Source organism: Danio aesculapii, chromosome 7, assembly GCF_903798145.1.
Source record: "Danio aesculapii chromosome 7, fDanAes4.1, whole genome shotgun sequence".
Classification (NCBI taxonomy): Eukaryota; Metazoa; Chordata; class Actinopteri; order Cypriniformes; family Danionidae; genus Danio; species Danio aesculapii.
This window is the reverse complement of record NC_079441.1, coordinates 56,926,045-56,951,132: the sequence shown is the minus strand read 5'-3', so window position 1 is coordinate 56,951,132 and position 25,088 is coordinate 56,926,045. Positions and strand designations below refer to the sequence as shown.

Here is a 25,088-nt window from a genome sequence, read left to right as displayed (position 1 = left end):
CTCTCTCAAAGGGACCCGCCGGGGGGGGGGGCCGTCGCGAGGAGGAAAAGTTATGATATCCAGGTCCGGTTGGGCCAGAGAGGCGCAACTAGCAAGACCTGTTCCTCGTCCTCCCTGACCTTGCACAGTAACTGCGCGAGTGGGCTCACTGGGGGTAACGCATATTTGCGCATGCCCCGAGGCCAGCTGTGGGCCAGTGCATCCGTGCTGAGGGAGCCCTCGGTCAGGGAAAAAAAACACTGCTTATGAGCGTTCTCGGCGGAAGCAAACAGGTCGACCTGGGCTTCCCCGAAGCGCGCCCATATCAGCTGGACAGACTCGGCGTGGAGTCGCCATTCGCCCGGGGTAAGGAGCTGCCGTGTGAGCCCGTCGGCCGCACGATTGAGCTCACCCGGAATGTGAACAGCAAGCAGCGATTTCAGCCGCATATGACTCCAGAAGAGCAGACGGCGAGCGAGCTGAGACATGTGGCGGGAGCGTATAGCCCCCCATATGGTTGATATACGCTACCGTCGCCGTGCTGTCCGTCCTGACCAGCACGTGTTGCCCCCTCAGCACCGGTAAAAAGCGGCGCAGAGCGAGAAACACTGCCAACAGCTCCTGGCAGTTGATATGCCAATGCAGCTGGGTTCCCTTCCACAGGTCCGCGGCAGCATGCCCGCAACACACAGCCCCCCAACCCGTACTGGAAGCATCTGTCGAAACGACAACATGCCTGGATGGGCAGGGGGTGAGGGCGTGGGGACACACAACAGTGACAGTCAGTGACAGTGCAAACCAATCCCGAGGACGAACGCATAGGATGATGCGCTTCTGCGTGAGCATTCTGAAGCGCAGCCTGTGAAGGCAGTGGTTCAAAACGTGCAGATCTAGGATTGGCCGTAGCCCACCGCTCTTTTTGGGCACGATGAAGTACGGGCTGTAAAACCCGCTCTCCATCTCGGCTGGAGGGACCGGCTCGATTGCATCCTTCGCCAGGAGGACAGCAATCTCTTCTCACAAGACAGGGGCGGATGTAGGTGTGGATGTAGATGTGACATGCCAGCGGCGGGGCAGCGTGGAGCAAGTGGGCTTGCCCGGGGAGCGCTGGGGTCCCATGGGAGAGCAGGACACGTGAGGCTCGCTCTCGTCTCGCACCCAAACTCCAGAAGAGGGGCTGAGAGTGGAAGAGAAAGGACACCTGGGGCAGGGGCGCTGGATGCCTGCGGGGTGCTCGGTGCGGCCGCTTGGCCGGAGGCACGGGCGAGAGCACCGGAGCAGATCTTGAAGCCACAGGCGGGCGCCCTCGGTGAGAAGCAGCGGAGGTGGATGGATCGGCGGGGGGAGCGGTCTTACGTTCCCGCCGGTAGATGATTTTGCCCATCGCATCCGACTGCTCCTTCACCGCGATGAATTCCTGGGTGAATTCACCCACGGTGTTGCCGAACAGGCCAGCCTGGGATATGAGCGAGCTGAGAAAGCAAGCTTTGTCAACTTCGCTCATATCTGCCAGGTTAAGCCAGAGGTGGCGTTCCTGGACCACTAGTGTGGCCATCGACCTTCCCAGGGCACACGCAGCTGACTTGGTGGTACGCAGAGCATAGTCAGTTGCGGTGCGGAGCTCATGGAGCAGGCCTGGGTCGGAACCACCCTCGTGCAGCTGGGCCAGCGCCTGCGCTTAGTAGCGCTAGTAGGTGGCCATAGCGTGCAAGGCAGAAGCAGCCTGGCCCGCAGCTCTGTAGGCTCTGGCTCAGAGGGAGGCAGATAACCTGCATGCTTTGGACGGGAGCTGAAGCAGACCCTGCCAGGAGAAGGCGCCACGCGGACATAAATTGACCGCAATGGCACGCTCGATCTGGGGAATCGCCTCATACCCCCTGGCTGCTCCACCATCGAGAGTGGTGAGGGAGGAGGCGCACGCAGATCGGGCAGAGAAAGGTGCCCTTCACGATTGCGTGAGCCTACTGTGCACTTCCGGGAAGAAGGGGACGGGAGGTCTAGAAGGCTTCGCCTTCTTAGTATCCTCCACGTAGCACCCATCTAGTCGGTCTAGCCGCGGAGCTGGGGGATAAATTATCTCCAACCCCACGGCCGAAGCAGCCCGGGAAAGCAAGGCCAACATATCCGCTTCTGGATCCGGGACCGCGCTCGCCATCCCAGAGGGAGGGAGCGGGTCCGGATCCTCGTCGGATAATGATAGCCCACCCTCCGATGCAATGTTGGACATCTGGTCCTCTGTGTCATCAAGCGAGAGGGCGACCATCCCTAAGGATGGAGCGCTTCTCTCGCTCGAAGCTTGGATAGAGTGCGCTGAGGAGTGGGAGGTCCGCGAGCCCGAGGGTGGCGGATTTACTCCTACTGTGACCCTCAGATCTGCTCGAGTGCAAACCGTAGAGCGCGGGACAACTGGGGTGGGTCGCCCTTTTGCAAGGGTGAACCGCGATCTTAGCATAGACTGTAAAATATATGGACAGAGTATCCGTAACGTCACCCATAGGTTTCTGAACACTGCAAAAGAAGCTACAAGTAGGCGCGGCCAACCGTCGCCATTTTGTTCGCGCGTCATCGCACCCATGGCGGGATACCAAACAAGGGCAAAAAGGGGGAGAGTGAGCGGAGCTACAGACGCATGCTGGCACTTTGCTTAGACCTAGCAGACAGACTTTACTTTGGGAGAAACGCTTGATACTCTATTACCTGCGACTCGTTTGTGTTCTGACCACATGTGCTTGGCTGTACACTATATCAATAAAGTGTTTAGAATTTTAAAAACACTGTAGTAATACATTGAGCCACTAAGCATTGTTCTTATGATGTTTTTCTCCAGGAGGAAAAACCCGAATTACTTCCAAACACTTAAAATATAGTGTGTGTTAGTAAATGCAAGACTATTGATGAACTCCAGCATAACACTGTATGATAAAGCTTCAGATGACTGTTCTAGAGCCTACAGCTAATCAATCTGTCTGATTCTGGAGTGCTTTACGGGTCTAAAGAAAAATATTAATGATAAATGATCTTAAATAAAACAAATACATTTATAGAGATGGTATACAAGTATATAACTTTACTCACATGGGAAACGAGGCCACATTAACGGTTTGTGAGCACAATTAAGTGCACACAGCATCCCATATCATCTGATAATTGTAAGAAATAAGTCCAAAGGCAGCTGACTGTGTAAAGCCACATAAAACAGAACAAAAATACGATGAATATGCTGAGATCAGTGGCTAATCTGCCCGATTCAGCTGAGGTGACGTGATGGCGACCAGCGAGACCTAGCTGTCACTAAAGTGGCCACGCCCTTAATTATGCAAACTTAATATAACCTAAAATAAAGGAAATGGATGAGTTATAAAAAAATTCACCCCCTCACAGTTGTCATGGAGGGTAATAATAGCTATATGAACCAAAATCGTTATTTGTACCAGGCTGTAAACACCTTTTTTTCTGCTGTAAAGTTGGCCATTCTAACAGTGGGCTCAATTGCAACTTGCTCTATTATGGAGCCAGGACTAGCGGAATTTTGATGAATTGCAGTTGTTGCAGTTGTTGCAGCTGTTACTTCCGTATTGGCTTCCCGAGGGAGAGCGGGAGGTTGCCGCTTGGATCTTAGCTGCGCAACAGACATGACGTCGCAATGATGGCATGGACTGCCTGCGAACACCGCATTGACGTGCTGGACCCCCAGACATGACACGCAGTGCTTGTGCCCATCATCGGGGACAGGGAACCACCACATCCAGAAACGCACGGTCGGAACGACATCTTTAAAAAGACGCTTTTAAAAAGACGCTTTTAAAAAAGCTGTTCGACTCTGTTGCCCTTTTAGGAAACTTGCTTCCTTATACCAGCCGCTCTTAAAGGACCAGACCTAAAGAACGCCAGGCAAAGGCGAAGAACCCAGCTCGACCGTCTGCCGATGCGTATACACGCTCTGGACCGGGAGAACTGCATCTCCATCTCTCTGTGTAGTACAGCTTGGAGAAACCCTCAATGACTCTCTCAGAAGCTCGTGAAAGGCTCTGAAAGTGAAAAGGATGTCGAGCATGGCACTGGCTGCGTCTTTATAGCATGACTAATTGTCATTGACACCAGCTGTGCACGCTGACGCTGCCAACTCATTGGCATTTCATTGGCCCGTTTTTATGCTCTTTCAGATGATTGGTTTCTGATAAAATCCCCCATAGTGGAAGTTTCCACATAGCATTGGAGTTCCCTATCCGAAGGGGAACCAATATTCTCAACGTCTGCTTGATGTTCTTTCCATTTGTTTTAGACTTCTATGTGCCTCGTTAAGTTGTATGGCACAACACTGAAGTAATGTGTCTTGATGTTGAAATAACATTGAAAGCCTTCATGGAACAAACAAATGAAGATATGTATGCAAATATATTTGAAATATCTGTAAAATCTTTACACTGAGTGAGAAAGTACCAAGGTGGGTTAAGGTGCACAATTACAAGGAAAAATAACATAACACACTAGTAAAAATAACACAACTTTTCATATGAATCAACATGTTATGCTTTGGTTACCCAGGAAACGATTTTTGAAATATTAAAAATACAGATTAAATTCTGGCAGTAAATACTGCTTCACATATTAAGAGATCCTAATTTCCAGAAACTGCAATTTTCCTCAAACACTGGAAAAGACCTCACCCAGATCTTCTTGTATTTTCACAGGATGTGGAGGCACTGATAGCTTGAGGACTTGTCTTCACTTCAAACTGTTAGATGAGACAAATGACTGCTGAAATATCTTCAGGGTGTAGTTAACATTTGATTTGTGGTCACCTTTACATCAAATGATAGATGGCAGTAACTGGGGTGTACAGAGGCCTGAACATCTAAACTTGTGGATCCAGTTTTAAAATTTCACAATTTTTTCTCTTTGCATAACTTAATACAAGCCTGTTTTTCTGTAAAGCTGTATACTTTAGGGAATATATATTTTATTTTGTGTTGTAGTGGAAGTGTACTTGTTAGAAGTGATGAAATGGTTCTTACCTTGTCACCTTTTGGGCCAGGGGGACCCTAATGGAGATTATGGAAAGAAAAAAAAAAGATTAAACATTTAAACCAGGTTCAATAATATAACTGTATACAGTGCTCACCATAAAAATAAGCACACCCTCTTTTTCCCCCTCAGTGAATGTAGCCAACAATTTATTTAAAAATTGTTGGTGCATTGAAACAAAACAGTTTTATTAAACAGTTATGTCCATTAAAAAAAGAGTTTGGTCACCTAACATCTCTAGGAATAATAAGCTAATAAATTTATATTCAAACAAGTTGTTTTATTTATAAATGTGTTTAATTTTCTTCAACAAATTAATCTTCATAATGTGAGTTTTGGCTTTGGTAGAGACTAATCTATGTATATGCACAAATATATTATTTTAAAGCATCTTATAGAAAATATTAATTTAAAAAAGAGATCTCTGAGGCGTGTACTCATTTATGTGTACTCATTTATCTTTGCGGCCTAAGTTTAACCATGTGCTACATCTGTTTAGAGACCAAAAAGAAAATAGACAGACAGGTTGTCAACATTATGACATTGCTCCTAAGCTATTCACTTATGCTAATTGAATCCCAAGCTGCACAACACCAGAGCATTATTAACCAAAATGATAATGAAAAAAGTATAAAACAAAAACTTCTGAATATTTTCCATATGATTATTAAATGTGGAAACGTCTCAGTTACACACATAACCCTGGTTTCCTAAGTAGGAAACAAGATGCTGCATAATATGGTAATCCTAGGGGGAAAGCCTCCAGAATTAAATGTCTAACGCATACAAAATCACTTAAATAGTTTTGACAGCTGACCTTACGTGTCGTATTACTGACAAGATAGAAGGGCAACTGCATCATCACATCAAAAGATTTTATTTAAAGGAACACTGCAGGGACAGGCCAATAGCATCTTTGATTAAATGTGACATATAGTTTTGTGGCTGCAGCACATTTGCTACCACCAAAAAATACCAGCAACTGACTGGAAGTATGCCACATATCTGAGCAGTCTATGTAAATCTTACTGGAGGGAAAAAGCTTTTAATCATAAGCAACTTAACTATATATGAGAGTACCTTTGGAATAAGTTTCCAAGTCAAGTCAAGTTGGGCTTTATTTTCAATCCGCTTGGATATACAGTGGAACAAATGTCATGTTTCACAGGACCACGGGGCTATATAAATTAATATAATCATAAATATGAACACAACACTGGACATAAGAGCTATTTTAAACCTATACATGATTAACATACCGGAGTGGTAATCTAACTATACATATACTACAAATTCTAAAACTATATAGATAACCTTCCTGATGACAAAAGTTAAAAGAGACTGTGGAAGGGATGGGTGGAATGTTTATCAGAATACTGCTTTGCTGGAGCACCATGCTAGGAAAAAGGGAGAGGGGCATTGATGATCATCTCAGCTGTGTTCACATGGGTTTAGATGATCATGGAAGAGATGAGTTTTTATTTGTCATCTGAACACTTGTTAGTCTTTGTGGGAATGGGAAGATCATTTCAACAGCGAACATTGAATAAAAAATTTTTTGTAAGTGGCTTAGAGCCTCTCTGTGATGGTACCACAAGGCGACACTGAGGTTTCTGGAGGGGATGTAGACAATCAGGAGCAGGTGTATGAAGGTAAATCAGTAGCAAAACTCGAGAGCTTGCAAATCTAAATGTGAGCACTTGTGATAATAATATTTGTATGTGTTGGTTGAAATTTACACTCACAGCTCTGATGTGAACAGCTGAATCTTTCGATTTGCGCACACACACAATAATCAACAAACTTGTGTTTTGAATTCGAAGGTGCGGATTAATGGTTGTGCATTTGAAAAATGTCATTCACTAATATAAAATGACAGACATACGTGTGCATGGCAAATTTGATTGCATCTTCGCAGTACAACCACAGGTCGGCACTCACAACCGGTCCGATTTGCCAGTTCAACTACAAATCTCTCATGCTCTGACTTTTGCTACACATCTTCTGCGATCTATGTAGCAGTACTCATTTGTGCAGTTGTAGATGCAGAGGCATGAGCAGCGCGGGACGGGGGAGGGGCGGGGCAGGTGTAAAGCTGTTTGATTGGCCGATGCCTGACCAATGAACAATGCCAGCAGCCAACGGAACTGAGGTGCAAAAGAGTGATTATTTTATTATTCAGGATTTATTTCAACTATTCTCTGAAAAGATTTTTGTTAAATGTCATTAATTCTATGGAAATGTATACCAGTAAAAGAGCAGCAAAGCCAGTTTATTGGCTAGAGCCAGCCAATAAGATGGGACGTTGTTGTATGTCAGCACAGTGGGAGCTCACGCTGTTGGAGCCATCGAGCAATCAGAGGGTAAGTGTAACACCACGCCAGCAGAGGGAGCCCTCGCCCGACTACTGACTCAGCTCCGCTCCCTCTGCAGTCACTTCCTGTTTGTGTAGTATTTTAGTGAGAGCTAAGGCCATGCTTGTTTGCGAAGTATTGCCAGTCTATCTGCACTACCAAGCGTAAGAGACTTTCATGACTGCCTGCCTGTGTATGACCCTGCCTGCCTTGATCAAGTACGTTATCTGTCTTTGCCCTCTTGCTCTGTTTTGGACTGTTTGTTGTTATACTGAACCTCTGCCTGCACTCTCACTACGTCGTCTGGATTTGCCCCTGTGTTTGTTGACTGGATTGGACTGCTTATGTGTTGTCGACTTTCCGACTGTTTACTCATTGATGTCTCTGACTAAACCCTTTAATAAAACTTCTGCATATAACCCAAGCCTCCTGACCCACTGGTGTTAAATGAACTACCAGTGTCTCCTGACCCACAGGAGTTAAAGGAACTGCCAGTGTCTCCTGAACCCAAGCCTCCTGACCCACTGGGATTGAATACATGGCAAGTGCCTCCTGAACCTAAGCCTCCTGACCCACTGGGGTTTAATGAACTGTCAGGACTTCATAAGCTTGGGCCTCCTGACTCACTGTGAGTATATGGCATGTCTATGCCTGCTGAACCAAAGCCTCCAGACATATCTCAGATCCTCCAGAGCTGCAAGATCCTCAGTTACTTCCAGAGCTGCCAGATCTCCAGTTACTGCCAGTGCTGCCAAATCCTCCAAAGCTGCCAGATCCTCAGTCACTGCCAGAGCCATTACTGCCAGAGCTGCCAAAGTGATTGCCACCAGTGCCACCAGAGCTGCCACCATCAGAGCTGCCAGAGCCATTGCTGCCAGAGCTGCCACCGCCACCAGTACTGCCAGAGCTGCCAGAGCCGCTGCCAGAGCCATTGCCGCCAGTACTGCTAGAGCCGCTGCCAGAGCCACTGCCGACAGAGCTGCCAGAGCCACTGCCAGAGCCACTGCCGCCAGTACTGCCAGAGCTGCTGCAAGAGCCGCTGCCAGAGCCACTGCTGCCACTGATGCCAGAGCTGCTGCCACCGCCTGAATGGCCGCCGCCACCTGAGCTTCCAGAATGGCCGCCGCCTGAGCTTCCAAAATGGCCCCCGCCTGAGCTTCCTGAATGGCCGCCATCGCCGCCTGAGCTTCCTGAATGGCCGCCGCCTGAGCTTCCTGAATGGTCGCCACCACCTGAGCTTCCTCAATGACCACCGCCTGAGCTTCCTGAATGGCCGCTGCCTGAGCTTCCTGAATGGCCACTGCCTGAGCTTTTTGAATGGCCGCTGCCGTCTGAGCTTCCTGACTGGCCACCGCCTGAGCCACCGCGGACGCTAGGATCCTCTGAATTCCTCAAATGGCAGGCATCAGACACCTCTGAAATCCTCGAATGGCCAGAGGTACGAGACCCACTTGAGTCCCATGAAAGGCCAGAGCAGTCACCAGAGTCCCACGAAAGACCAGAGCAGTCACCTGAGTCCCATGAAAGGCCAGAGCCGTCACCTGAGTTCCACAAAGGGCCAGAATTACCACCTAAGTTCTACGAATGGCTGCCAGAGCCATGTGACTTCCCAAAGCTGCCTAAACTGTTTGAACCTAAGTCCCCTGATTCACTGGGGTTATACAAACTGCCAGTGACTCCTGATCCAAAGCCTCCCAACCCACTGGAGTTAAATGAACTGCCCATGTCTCCTGAAGCCAGCTTCCTTACCCACTGGAGTTAAATGAACTGCCCGTGTTTCCTGAAACCAAGCCTCCTGACCCACTGGTGTTAAATGAACTACCAGTGTCTCCTCACCCACAGGAGTTAAAGGAACTGCCAGTGTCTCCTGAACCCAAGCCTCCTGACCCACTGGGATTGAATACATGGTAAGTGCCTCCTGAACCTAAGCCTCCTGACCCACTGGGGTTTAATGAACTGTCAGAACTTCATAAGCTTGGGCCTCCTGACTCACTGTGAGTATATGGCACGTCTATGCCTGCTCAACCAAAGCCTCCAGACATATCTCAGCTCCACTCATCAGGCCTTCCGCAGCTCCACGCTCCAGGCCCTCCACAGCCCCACGCTCCAGGCCCTCTGCAGCTCCATGCTCGAGGCCCTCCACAGCTTCACACTCCGGGCCCTCCGCAGCTCCACACACCAGGCCCATCGCAGCTCCATGTTTCAGGTACACCTCTGCTCCATGGCTCAGGCCTGCCTCTGCTTCACGGCCCAGGACCGCCTCCGCTCCACGAATCAGGACTATGTGGGCTTCATGGTCCTGCACCACCTCTCCTCTATGGTCCTGGCCCTCCATCCCATCTCCTGAACTCCTCCCTTCCACATCGAGCTCCAGGAGTTGCTCCTAGAGGGGGGGTTCTGTAACACCACGCCAACAGAGGGAGCCCTCGCCTGACTACTGACTCTGCTCCGCTCCCTCTGCAGTCACTTCCTGTTTGTGTAGTATTTTAGTGCGAGCTAAGGCCATGCTTGTTTGCGAAGTATTGCCAGTCTACCTGCACTACCAAGCGTTTTCCAAGAGACTTTCATGACTGCCTGCCTGTGTATGACCCTGCCTGCCTTGATCAAGTACATTATCTGTCTTTGCCCTCTTGCTCTGTTTTGGACTGCTTGTTGTTATACTGAACCTCTGCCTGCACTCTCACTACATCGTGTGGATTTGCCCCTGTGTTTGTTGACTGGATTGGACTGCTTATGTGTTGCCGACTTTCCGCCTGTTTACTCACTGATGTCTCTGCCTAAACCCTTTAATAAAACTTCTGCACATCGATTCTAATACTGTCTCAGACCCCTCGTTACAGTAAGTTATTATTATTAATAATTATCTATATGTTCAATACTGTTAGCTAAGCTAAGGACTGTGCTAGGTGGATCTGTAGTTTGTTTTTTATACAAGAAACGGTTATGAGTTATGTAGGAGCTACTTTCAATGATCTTATATGGTTCTAAAGATACGATTTAACCCACATGAAATAAGTTGTAATTATTTTTTTTAGTTAAATAAGATTATGTTTTTGAACCATACTATAGTAAATTGTATTATAGTGTATATATTGCAGTATTTACAACTTTGTTAATGAATGCAACAGCACACTGTAGTATTAACTATCATGAACTTTAATAAATTGCAGTACACTTATATATGTACCTTATATATGTACCTTATATATATATGTGTGTGTGTGTGTATATATATATGTATATCTAGGGTCAGCCAGGGTTTTTGATTTGTGCCATGCTCTCTTTGAGTGGTGCCAGGGGCTAGAGGGAGTCGTGTGCATTGGCCTGCTGGACAGAGGACAGTTGTAATCAAGGCAGAATGATCAAGTAGAGCAGAAAGTGAGAATTGTATGTGTGAGGGAAGAGATGATGGAAGAATAGAGGAGACGTGTGTAGAGGACAGAGAGCACAGATTTGTGTCTAAAAGAAACTGGTTTGGGGGGGTGGTGGTTGTTGTTGTGGGAAGCAGTAATTCGAAAGCGATGCTAAAGTGATTAGAAGTGTGCAATGGTTTAACAGTGACATTTTCAGAAATGCAATTTCAAGTATAGCTAACGTCAAGTTGTCATGATAAAAGACATGTTATGATGTATTGGTCTAAACAAGCACATATCAAAAAAACGTAATCTAAACTTTAAAAAATGAATAACTAAGCAACAATTATGAAAGTCATTATAAGCATGCAGAAAATCTCATTCATATTCATAATGTGTGATGTCATGATTATAAAGGAGTCTTAGGAACACCCTTTTCAATTAAAGTGTTGCACAAAAGGAAAATGATTGACAATCAATCCTGTATCTTTTTATCAAATCATTGTCATCATAATATTATTACACATTCCTCTGTCTGAAAGCATGCAATCTCCTCCTCTCTGCAGTCGGGACAGAAGAAATTAAGGGCTAGTAATCAGGTAAATTGGTTAAAAAATTACGTGATTTGAAACTGGTGATGTCAACAGGTGATTGTAATTATGATTTGGTACAAAAGCAGCACCTAAGAACAATCTAGTCCTTTAGGAGCAAAGATGGGCAGAGGATCGACAGTTTCCCAACAAATTTGTGAGAATATTATTGAGATTATTCTTATGCCAATTATTGTTTAAAAACAATGTTTCTCAAAGAAAGATCTGAATACATTTGGATATTTCACCTTCAACAGTAAAAAACATAATTAAAAGATTCAAGGAATATGGAGCAATTTTAGTGTGTAAATGACAAGATCGCAAGCCTAAGCTAAACTATCGTGATCTCTGATCCCTTAGGCGGCACTGCATCAAAAATCATCATTCATCCTTAAGTAATATCACCACATAGGCTCATGACTAATTTGGCAAACCATTGCCAAATACCACAATATGCAGTTACATCCACAAATGCCAGTAAAAACTGACTGTGCCAAAAGGAAGCCCAATGTTTACGGTGTTGAGAAGAGCCATAAACTTCTCTGGGCACAGAGGCATCTGGTATGGAGTGGAAACACAGTGGAAACATGTACTGTGGTCAGATGAATCAGTATTTCAGTTTTTGGGGGGTGAAATGGACGCTGTGTGTTCTGGACCAAAAAAAAAAAAAAAAAAGACCATCCAGATTGTTACCGGCAACAAGTCAAAAAGCCATGGTCTGTCATGGTATGGGGTTGTGTTAGTGCCCTTGAAAAAGGTAACATGCACTTATGTGATGGCACCATTAATGCTAAAAAGTACATAGAAATTTTGGAGCAAAATGTGCTTCCTTCAATTGCCAGGATGTCCACTTATATTTCAACAAGACAATGCAAAACCACATTCTGCACACATTGCAAAGTCCTGGCTGTGGAAGAAGAGACTACAGGTACTTGACTGGCCTGCCTGCAGTAGAGAATGTGTGGTGACAAAATGCAACAACAAAGACCCAGTACTGTTGCCCACCTTAAGACTTGTTTGCAGGAAAAAAAACAAAAACAAAATTACACCTGAAACACTTCACATCACTTGGTGTCTTAAGTACCTAAATTACTTTTAAGTGTTGTGAAAATAATGGCAACATTACAAAGTGGAACATGTTTTACTGTTCCAACTTTTTTTTAATGTGTTGCAAGAACCAAAACTAGAAAATGTGTTTTTAAAAATTATAAAAAATCATTAGGAACCATTAAATAATGTGCAGTTGTATTGTCTGTGGGTGGCTCAGTGGTTAGCACTGTCACCTCACAGCAAGAAGGTTTGTGGTTCGAGTCCCGGCTGGGTCAGTTTGCATTTCTGAGTGGAGATTGCATATTCTCTCTGTGTTCGCGTGGGTTTCCTCCGGGTGCTCTGGTTTCCACTACAGTCCAAAGACATGCGCTATAGGTGAATTGGATGAACTAAAATGGCTAGAGTGTGTGTGGATGCGAGAGTGTGTGGGTGTTTCTCAGTACTGGGTTGTGGCTGGAAAGGCATTTGCTGCGTAAAACATATGCCTGAATAGTTGGCAGTTCAATCCGCTGTGGCGACCCCTGATAAATAAGGGACTAAGCTGAAAGAAAATGAATAAATGAATGTATTGTCCGCAATGAAATACAAGTCAAAGTAAATTTAGAATTCACTTAAATCTTTTTTTATTTGTGTTTTCCATATTGTCCCAACTTTTTTCCGATTTTGGGTTGTATAAAAATCCACATCACAGATCCTCAAGAAACATATAACAAATAACTCCTACATATAATACAGCAACAAATGCAACATTATATTAGTATTTTTGACTGTAAAAATCTGGAAATCACAAAAGAAACAAAACCTTCTAGTCCATTCTCATGAATATGTTTTAAGTGCTTATGTGTGGGTTCCAGTGCTGTTTTAATTGCTGTATCACCATGCCAATAAAAGAAATGGATATCTGGTTTGTTGTCATGCTATGGCTTGTACTTCTCACTCTGCTTTTGAGTGAAGCTACCTTAGTTGCTAATTCAGCAGATATGCTTGGCTTTACACATAATTAAGCTGACCTTATTTCTGGATTCCGGTGGAGACCGGGATGCTATTAGAAGGAGCTTCAAAAAGAAGAAGCGAGAAAAGCATAGAGGTATAAAACTACAAGTGCATAAAATGACTTTCCCCCAAACACAGCTGCCCTTGTGAATTTACAGTCTCTAAAAAACAAAACTAGATGAGCTAGGATGGAAATGTCCACTTTTAAATGGAAATGAGGTATTACATGGAACACTTGTTACTGCAAATCTGCAAGTGTCAGGGAAATTATTTGTACCTCATATGTTTAACTCCTTTCTGTGTCCCTTCACAATCTGCCAAAAGAGGTTTCCTGAAATTTTTTATATTTTATATGCTATGGGTCATCAAAAGATGCAAGCAAACTTCACACAGAAATTAAGGCTTCAAACCAGCGACCTTGCTGTGATGTGACAGTGCTAACAACTGTTAACCACTGTCTGTTTTTCTGTGATGATGTGATTTGTTGCAACTTTTTGTATCTAAATGCCAATCTCTCCTGGAAAAAAAATATATATATAACTACGTGTACTAATAAAGTTAATGATCCGAACTAACCCATCATAGTTTATCATCTCATCATACGCTTAAGGAAATGTAGCACTCCTGGGGGCATAAAGTCACCACATAGTCTACTAAGACTACAGATCTGCTTTGTTGCTGTTAAGATGATAAATTCATGCAAGAGTGATAATTGTGTGAGGAACACAACAACCTACTCAACATCCAATTAAACTCCAGAACAAAGTGTTAACTCTAATACACACGCAGACAGTTAACAGGGACAGGACTAAATCCTCACTGACAAACATTTATTAAAAATCAACAGATCATCGTCCAAAACTTGCAGGTCTGCCCCAGTTCCATTTATCTCAGGACAGCTTTTCTTTTCTTCTGTTCAGATTTTAGTTAAGTTCGCACACCAAAACCTGAAATCAAGTGTTTTGCTGCCTCGAACTTGAACCTCCGATCTCTGTTCCAAGCCTCGCGAGAGTGACAAACCGACCACCAGGGAACCTAAGTGGGAACCCAACTTGACAGATTGAGTTCTCCACAACACAGAAGCAATGCAAGTAACGCCTCCAGATTAATACTGTGTGTGTGTGTGTGTGATGTGTGTGTGTGTGTGTGTGTGTGTGTGTGTGTGTGTTAGCTTCTGTCAAGATAAGTCAAAGTTTTGTTTGCAAAAGAAAAGTGCCTCTGCATATTTATGAATCTACTGCCTAAACTTAGATCTTGTTACCTTGCTAAACATTAAAGGGTGTTTGCTTTATTTTGTATAGCAATATAATATTTGGTTACTGTCTGTTTTAAACAGAGCACTGGACAAAAGAGTCTTTTGAAGTTCCTTTAAATTAATCTTAAATGGCCCCTATTGAGCTACTTTAAACTGTTGACACTCTTAAAAAGATAACTGCTTCCGCATGAAAACCTGATAGAGGACAAGGCTGTAAGTAATCGGAGTCAATGACCATAAGCGGCTGGTGTATATTGGAAAATACCACTGAGGGGGGTTTAGGCTAGGATAGCAAAACCACACTGGAAAACTGGGCTAGGAATGGCATCTGTTTTGGATATCCAAAGCATATCGTAATTACTTTTACAAAAAAAGCCTTAATGTCAACTGCATGTACACGTCTTTCTGAATGTCAAGGAGAGGGGGATTGTTTTTGCAGCACTGGTCATATAAAAGACCTCAGGGGTCAGCACAGTGCTAGGCAAGTAATTTACTGAGTCACCTGTAATTAGGCTGTGTGGCCAGGGAGGTCTGCAAACACTAATGAAACTAGTAATTCTTTGACTTAAAAGACCACTAATGCCCCCTGCTTTTTTCTAAATTTTGTGCTTGTGTTATTGTGTTATTTATTTATCATAGGAACATGATTAGGAAGCATATAAACTAGGAACCATGACAAGCCAGCAAAAACTTTGAGGGTTGAGGGTTAGAGTGGGACAAAATAACTCTTTTCGTTATAACTCAAAATAACTTTTTTTTACCAGGAGCAGGACACAATCAAATTGTAATGGTAATAGTTCTTGTAATGGTTGACAATAATTGATTTGTTTCAAATTTGCTCATTCATTTAACTCATTACCCATAAAGTAATCAGGATCTAGGTCTTGTTTATTAAAGCCACTGTGAAATGTAAAGAATCCTTTGAAAACATAATGCACTTCTAGTTTAGATCCTGGAACACATGAGAGAAGCAAAATCAAAAATCAAAGATTAAATCTAACTGCAACAAACTAAAGTGGTATCATCCTAAATATTGCACTGGTATTTAGTGCAAAAAATGTTTTAGTTCCCTTTCAGGACTTATTTTTGTGTGCTGATTTTTTTCTGAAATTGTTTTGTTATTGTTGTGCTCTATATTGTTAATGCACAATATTTTTGCGAGCTTCAGAAATGACTATATCCTGGGTAGGCTTTAGCATGTACTAGATTCCAAAACAGCTACAGCAGACGTAGGGCCCCCGTGGGCCCCTGCCTTAATTTGAAAGTTTAATGTTTGTGCGGCCCGCAAATTTAATATGAATGGTACTTTACAGTGTTGTGTGCGGAGCTGAACGAACCCACCAATTCCAGTGAGGTATATGGCTCTTGGGGGCGGGACATCAACTGGACTTGACGAAGGCAGAGAGATACATTTGTGAAATTTACAGCAGCGTTGTGAGTGTTTTCTCCCATTTCTATTAGGCATACGAGGACATTCGTCCCAGCGCGCTTTATTCACAACAATTTCGAAAAAGTTTTTGAAGTTTTTGCCTCAGCGGGACGTTACACGTAGATAAATGTATATAAATCAGTGCTTAATTTGAGTTGGAGTTTGCCGGTGTCACGGATTGGCCAGGCTCTTCCACCAGCATCACGCAACGATCACCGTCACCTGAGTATTAACCACGCACAGCTGCACCCAATCACTTCCATTCACTATATAAGCACACACCTCACTTCAGTCAGTGTCCGGTCTCGTTCCCATGAAGCGGACTCATAGCGAGTACCTCCTGGTAGTCACTATCACATTTATCTAATCGCTTGAACTTACTTGATCTCTGTCTCGTTCCAGTCTGTCCAGTGTTCCCGGTGTCCTGTCTGTATTGAGTGTGTCTTCAGTCTGTCTTCCCCGCAAGCCTTCTGGTGTGTGCATTCGGTCTCCCTCAGTGTCTGTCATCCATCCTGCTCCGAAGAAGGAACATCAGCTCATCCATACTACAGTCACATCCCCTTTGTTATCCTTATGTGCTCCGCTGCTGTAATAAACATCTTTCATAATATACTAACTTGTCCGTCTGCTTCCCTAACAGAAGACCGGACCAAACAACAATACAGCATGAGCACTCCCGATCCCATTCAGGAGTTGGTGGACTCCCTGAAGAGAGTTTTAATGCCAGCTACTCCACTTCCCGAAGCACCACCAGCACCGAGCACTTCTTCACCGTCCACCCACTCATCCAGTCCCATGGCTCGACCAGCGCCCTACTCTGGCGGGGCGGAGGAGTGCAATGGCTTTCTATTACAATGTTCTCTGATATTCACAATGCAACCAGATTTATACCCCACAGATCGGTCCAAAATTGCCTTCATCATCTCCCTTCTCTCTGGGTCGGCTCTCCGGTGGGCTGAGACCATCTGGCAGCAAGCTGGGCTGGTAACCAATTCCATTCATAACTTTACCACATATTTCAAGGAGGTCTTTGGTCGTACAGATGGAGAAGTAGCCGGCCGGAGAACAACTATATCATCTTAAGCAGGGAGCCATGTCCACCCAGGACTATGCGCTCCGGTTTCGGACTCTGGCTGCTGCTAGTGGATGGAATGAGCGATCTCTCCTAACAACTTACCGGTTCGGATTGGAGCCCAACCTGAGGTTAAGTCGGTGAAAAAATGCACCCTCTCACCACCAATGTTCAGTTAACTGCCCATTCTGTCTCTATTTCAGTCACGGCCCTCATCGACTCCGGGTCAGCCGGAAATTTCATCTCGCACGCCCTCTGTCGCTGCCTCCAGCTCCACACCGCAGCCTCGACGCACGTCTACCAGATTCAACCTATAAACCACCGATATCCATTCCCAAGCACGTATCCATCGTAAATGTGAACCCGTCACCCCTCAGAGTAGGGTTACTTCATAAGGAAGAAATTCAATTTCTGGTTGTGGAGGGAGCATCAATGGACATCATCCTAGGGCGCCCGTGGCTGGTGAAGCATGATCCCATCCTCTCTTGGGGCACCGGAGAAATCAAAAGATGGGGTAAAGAATGCATCTCCAGCTGTTTTCCTGACCTACCCTTGCAGATCCAGAGACCCATAAATGTCTACATCACGTCTGTCGAAAGTCCAGTTGAGAAACAATCCATCCAGATCCCGAAGATCTACTCCTCATACGAGGACGTATTTTGCCCCAAGAGAGCTTCCCAGCTACCTCCACATCGGCCATGGGACTGCGCCATTGACCTGCTTCCTGATGCTCCTATGCCCAGAGGTAGGATCTACCCGTTGTCCCTTCCAGAAACTAAGGCATGGAGGAGTACATTCAGGAGGCTCTGAGTCAGGGGTATATTCGCCAGTCCACGTCACCCGCTGCCCTCAAGCTTCTTCTTCGTGGCCAAGAAGGATGTGAGGGCTGCGGCCATTGTATAGATTACCGAGTTCTGAACCAAGGCACCATCAAGTTCAGGTACCCACTTCCTCTCGTCCCTGCGGGCCCTGGAACAACTCCGATCTGCCCGGATATTCACCAAGTTGGACCTCCGCAGCGCATACAACCCTGGTACGAATACGCGAGGGGGACGAATGGAAGACGGCGTTTGTGACCCCTACTGGGCACTACGAATACCTGGTCATGCCCTATGGTCTGGTCAACGCCCCTCCGTATTCCAGAATTTCATCCATGAAGTCCTCTAGGAGTTCCTCCATGGTCTCCGTCATTGTATATATTGATGATATCCTGATTTACTCCCGGAGTGAGGCTGAACATCGCCACCACGTTGCGGAGGTCCTACAAACCCCTACGGAACCATAAATTGTACCTCAAGGCTGAGAAGTGCTCATTTCACTTACCATCTGTTCAGTTCCTCGGATACATCATCGACCCGAAAAGGGGTTCGCATGGACGAGGGGAAGGTCACCTTCCGTCATCTCCTGGCCTGAACCTAAAACCATTAAAGAACTCCAACGATTCTAGGGTTTGCCAATTTTTATCGACGTTTTATCCTCAACTACAGTCTTATCACCGCTCCGCTCACCAACCTCCTAAAAAATCAACCCAAAACGCTATCCTGGTCACCCGAAGCTGCCGCAGCCTTCCAAAAACTCAAGAAGTCCTTCACGCAGGCTCCACTCCTGACTCACCCCAATCCCGACTTACCTTTCGTGGTTGAGGTGGATGCATCGACCACCGGAGTAGGAGCCATCTTGTCACAGCTCCATGGTAATCCCTCACTACTCCATCCATGCGCCTACTTCTCCCGAAAGCTCAGCCCCGCGGAAAAGAACTATGACATCGGAAACCGTGAACTTCTAGCCATTAAGCTCGCCCTGGAGGAGTGGCGACACTGGTTGGAGGGAGCTAAACACCCATTCCAGGTGATCACCGATCACAAAAACTTGCAGTACCTTAAAGAGGCAAAAAGACTCTGTCCTCGTCAAGCCCGATGGTCCTTATTCTTCTCCAGATTTCAGTTCTCCATATCATATCGACCAGGATCCAAAAACATCCGGGCGGATGCACTCTCCAGAATCCATGACCAACAGGAAATAAGTGAGACCCCGGCCAACATCCTCCCAGATCACATCACTGTCTGTCCCATCACCTGGTCCGCTCCAACAGTTGTCACCACCCCAGAATCCAGAACTCCGCCGGGCTGTCCCCCCAATCGACGATTCATCCCTGAAAATCAACGGGTAGATCTTATTCACTCCAGTCATACCTCTCTGGGCACAGGGCATCCCGGGGCCAACAACACCCTCTCGCTGCTATCCCAACGCTTCTGGTGGCCGAACATGGCGAGGGATGTGAGGAGATACATCCAAGGCTGTAGAGAATGTGCCATGTCAAAGAGTCCTCGTCATCTACCTGCAGGAAAACTCCATCCCTTGCCCATCCCAAACCGCCCCTGGTCACACCTAGGAGTTGACTTCATGACAGACCTCCCATCGTCTGAAGGTAATACTTGCATATTAGTCATTGTAGATCGATTTTCCAAATTCTGTCGTCTGATTCCTCTGAAGGGTCTACCCACAGCCCTAGAAACCGCTGAGAACCTATTTAACCATGTCTTTCGATGTTTTGGGCTACCTGAAGACATAGTCTCGGACCGAGGACCCCAATTCATCTCCAGACTATGGAAAGCCTTTTTTAGACTCCTAGGTGTGACCGTCAGCCTCTCGTCTGGCTATCACCCACAGACCAACGGCCAGACTGAGAGGAAAATTCAAGAAGTGGGGCGGTTCCTCAGAACCTTCTGTCACGGTCATCAGAACTCCTGGAGCCAGTTTCTGGGCTGAGCGGAATACGCCCAGAATTCCCTGCGGCAACCTACCACCGGACTTACGCCATTCCAGTGTATTCTGGGCTTCCAACCTCCACTCTTTCCCTGGGATGGCGAACCTTCTGACGTCCCCGCAGTGGATTACTGGTTCCGGGAGAGCGAGAGGGTCTGGGACGATGCTCATCACCATCTTCAGAGGGCAGTTCGCCGAGCCAAGGAGGTGTCAGACAAGAAGAGGATTCCTGGACCTGCCTATGCTCCGGGGCAGAAAGTTTGGCTCTCCACCAGAGACATCCGCTTGCGACTGCCCTCCCGAAAACTTAGTCCCAGATTTGTTGGTCCCTTCACCATCCTGGAACAGGTCAACCCAGTCACCTATAAGTTACAGCTACCACCACAATATAGAATCCACCCCACATTCCACGTATCACTCCTTAAACCCTTTCACGACCCTCTGATTCCCTCCACAGAGCCTGGCCATGAAGAGGAACCCCCTCTTCCACTGATGTCAGAAGAAGGGTCTATATACAAAGTCAAGGACATTCTACGGTCCCGACGTCGTGGTGGTCATCTGGAATACCTCGTAGACTGGGAGGGATATGGTCCAGAAGAGAGGTCTTGGGTCCCCAGATCCGACATATTAGATCCCGCACTTATGGAGGAGTTCCACTCCAATCACCCCGAGTTCCCAGCACCTCGTGGACGAGGTAGACCACCACGGCGTCGGCGGTCTAGGCCCTCAGGAGCGGGCCCTGGGGAGGGGGGTAATGTCACGGATTGGCCAGGCTCTTCCACCAGCATCACGCAACGATCACTGTCACCTGAGTATTAACCACGCACAGCTGCACCCAATCACTTCCATTCACTATATAAGCACACACCTCACTTCAGTCAGTGTCCGGTCTCGTTCCTACGAAGCGGACTCATAGCGAGTACCTCCTGGTAGTCACTATCACATTTATCTAATCGCTTGAACTTACTTGATCTCTGTCTCGTTCCAGTCTGTCCAGTGTTCCGGGTGTCCTGTCTGTATTGAGTGTGTCTTCAGTCTGTCTTCCCCGCAAGCCTTCTGGTGTGTGCATTCGGTCTCTCCTCAGTGTCTGTCATCCATCCTGCTCCGAAGAAGGAACATCAGCTCATCCATACTACAGTCACATCCCCTTTGTTATCCTTATGTGCTCCGCTGCTGTAATAAACATCTTTCATAATATACTCACCTAACTTGTCCGTCTGCTTCCCTAACAGCCGGATCCTGTACTAAGAAATGTCAGATATTCATGTTTTGCTTTCCCATATTTATTTTAATTGATTCGGCATTAACTTGTGCGCTGTGAATCAGTCAATCATCTTTCCTATTCTTACAAATCACTCTCATTGGTTGGTGGTTATTGTTCCGCGCGCAATGAGCAGTGAAAATAAATATTGGCATAGTGGCCTACCTAAATAATATCTGTATTTTCAAAATTGCAAAGAGGCAATCAAGCTTATTTTTAATTTCTTTAAAACCAGGAGTAAAACTGATAATGAGCCTGATCAAACTAGAACAGAAGCTGAAGCTAAACTAGAAGCTGGAACTGTGTCCCTGCATCAGGATAGTGTGTGACAGGAGCAACACGAGTCAAGTTAGCCACAGAACATGACAGAAGAGCTATTGTGTGATCTTCTTGACGATTAGACAGAGTGAGTGATTTAATTACAATTTTTTGCTTGGAAGTGAACTGAAATGGCACTTAGAGAGTTAATGTGAGGTCTCTTTCTCTCTCTCTGACAAATTAAATTCAAAATTATGTGTACACGACGGGATAAAAGAAAAGTAAGGAACTCAGTGCCGCCTAATGTAGTTATTTGCAGTCACATATCGACACCTGTCAGTTGGAAATAAGAGTCCCCGGTAACCCGGACCAATCATAGGGTCACACCGTTATTTGTGGGTCATTTGCATCGCGCTACTTGCATTGCATTTGCATTGCCTCACACAATAAGCATTACATATATTTCTATATGATGTAAAAGTAGTCAACACAAACGACAACAATACAGTGTTGCTTCTTTTTCTGTAACAACAGCACAGCGGATAACAGTAAATCTGAAAATCAGAAATGTATTATTATTAGTAGTAGTAGTAGTATTTATTTACTACTGATTGATTTATTTATTTTCTTATTAATTTTTAATTGTTTTTTTTTGTCTTATTTTGTGTTAAAAATTCCAATCTTCTCAAATCTGTTTATTTTTTAAAAACAAAATAAGATAAAAAAATAAACAAATTTGAAATTAATAATTAATAACATAATTAATTTCTTGTGGAAAATCTGATGCGGCCCAGCCTCACCCAGGCTCTGCCTCCAGCAGCCCCCAGGTAAATTGAGTTTGAGACCCCTGATTTAGGTGTTTAACAAATGCTTGATAATGTTGGGGACTTAGTGAATACTTGCCCTCCCGAGTCTCCTAAAGCAAACCCCAGGTGGAAATCCTGCAGTGAAAAAAATTATTGCACCAATTATTTATGACTGCTTAATATTTTGAGTTATGTTAACTAATACGTATTGAATGTGTTGACATAACTAATTTATCAAAGTTTTACTTGGCTGAAGTTATTATACTTAAAAAAAGAGTCAGCTGAACTCATATATATATATATATATATATATATATATATATATATATATATATATATATATATATATATATATATATATATATATTAGTTAACTTTTTTCAAACATCTGAGTTTTAAATAGTACAAATATTTTTATTTGTATGCCTTTACATATGTGTGTGTGTGTGTGTGTGTTTACTTTTTTATTTATTGTAATAATTTTACTTAAATATATATTTGTTTGCTTTTGAATGGCATCAGATGATAAACATGTTTCTGCAGGCTTAGAATTTGATCATGCTAATAAAAAAATGGCTTTAGCAAAAAAAAATATGTGGACGGGTTTGGGATCAGTTGGATGTTTTAAACATGCATTTTATATTAAATATTTAACAAAACCAAGGCATTTTAGGTATGGCGTTTTATCATTGTGATCTCAGTATTACAAGGCGAGAGCACATTTATGTAATACAATCGTGCAAATCTCCTTGCTTGTGCACCAATTTTCTCATTTATGTAATACAAGTGTGCAAATCTCTTTGCTCGTGCACTAATTTTCTCTTTTCATGCAAAAAACTGCTCGCGCACAGTTCTAACACTGACCGTTCTAGTGCAAATTGTCTACTCTTGCTCAGTGAGATGATGACGACTCACAATTTGTGCCTTGTGTTCCCTCTTCCTTTTATGTTTTAGGCCTACTTATTACATTTTAAATCTAATAAACCTTTATTTTTGGGCTGTATTGTGATGAGTTATTCCATGTTTGTTTTGTAATAAACACTTAAAAACATAGAATAGACATTTGATCTGAAAAATACATTTTATGTAATAATGTAAAAAAACATGCAAAAGCTGCACCATTCTAATCAAATAAAAACATTTAAAAAGAAATATAACTAACCCAAGCAGAAAAGTAATTGTAACATAAAATTTGGGGGAAAACTTGAAAAGGTATTAATGCCTACTTTACTTTGCAATTTATTTTTATTTATTGTAATACTTTTACTTAAATTTATATTTGTTGCTTTTGAATGGCGTCAGATAATGAAAATTTTTCTGCAGGCTTAGAATTACATTGTGCTGGTAAAAAATGGCTTTAGTTGGTTGACAAAATTTGGGGGAGTTTTGGATCAGTTTGGATGTTTTGAACATGCATTTTATGTTAAATAATTGACAAAAACTAGGGCATTTTAGGCATTTAGGCACTGAAATAGGACTGAAAATATTTAAGTGTATCTGGCAACCCTGACCTCCATTTTCTTATTGTAATATTATGCTGTGTGTTTGTCTGAGGTTTTTCTCAGATACCTGCTTCTTTCGTGAAATTTGTAATTTTTAAAATTTTGTATGTTTGTATCAAACTTCAAAAACCTGTTTTTAATATTAAATAAACCATGGTCCATAAAATTAACATGGTCCTTGGTGGGTCATGATGGCTTAGTGGCCTCGCTGCAAGAAATTCACTGGTTCAAGTCCTGGCTGGGCCAGTTGACATTTCTGTGTGGAGTTTGCATGTTCCCCCTGTGTTTGCATGGCTTTCCTCTGGATGCTCTGGTTTACATGTCGTATAAGTCAATTGAACAAACAAAATTGGCCATAGTGTGGTTCAATATTTAAGTTCACTAAACCAAGTCCATTGCACTTCATTATAAAATCCTATCAATTTCATAATTACAACAACTTATTTAAGTTAACTAAACTTAGTCCACATCCATTACAGTTGTATTGGCAAGTCCTCTCAACCTTAATCTGAGTTAAGACAGCTTTGCTTTTTAAGTGAAGTAAACTTATATTTTAATGCAGCTAAAAGACTTACTTTTTTAAAGATGAAAGAATTTTTTTTTACAGTGGGTCATTAATATAATAATTTACCATTCATCAAACATTAACTGCTAGTTTAATTCATCCTGTTGCATTTAAAGGTTGTAAAAGAAAAAATGTATGTGTGCATTTAAAAAGTGGTCTCAAATGTGGTACACTGCCACCCTGTGGGGGGGTTTGTTGTTGCTTTTGTTTTCTCTCTCTCTCTCTCTCTCTCTCTCTCTCTCTCTCTCTCTCTCTCTCCTCTCTCTCTCTCTCCTCTCCTCTCTCTCTCTCTCATTCTACCTTGTCTCACCTGTTAGCAATTAAGTGGTTGGGGCATGCGGCGGTAGGAACAAAGGGAGATGGTGCCAAACACTGGTTGGTGAAGGCTGCTCTCATTTGTTTCTCCTGCCCCAGACTAGCTTTTGTGCTTGGGATACTAGTTGTAGTATATAAAAAAAAAATCTTGTTTGTGAACAATAGTGAAATTTTCACTTTAAAATCCCATTGTTTTTTATACTTTATCTTGTTGGTTTTGTTTCAAGTTATTGGAGCTATACAGAGGTGGATATCACTTTTTGTTTAAATACATTTATTTTTCTCCTGTTTCTGATAGAGAGGGAGCAAGGTAAGATCTTTGTTTTTTTCTTTTTAATTTTCCTTTGAGAGTTTAGAAAGTGGCTTCCTCATTCAGTTAGATCTTTTGTTTGTAATTTTGGCATTATCCCCTCCTGACCTATTTTTCTTGTACCATAGGTCATTTATTATTTATTAATCTGTTAATAAATGTACTTTTTTTGACATTGGATTTCGTGTGAGTTGTTGTTTGAGTG

General features: G+C 44.0%; 1 protein-coding gene across 1 annotated transcript in view; it reads right to left on the bottom strand.

Moving 5' to 3' along the window:
- Positions 1-25,088, bottom strand: part of LOC130232381 (collagen alpha-1(XXV) chain) — a 401,111-nt gene that overhangs the window by 162,664 nt on the left and 213,359 nt on the right. The window contains exon 5 of the mRNA XM_056462242.1: positions 4,995-5,021. Coding sequence (XP_056318217.1) covers positions 4,995-5,021 — 27 coding nt within the window. The remainder of the gene's footprint in view (positions 1-4,994; positions 5,022-25,088) is intronic.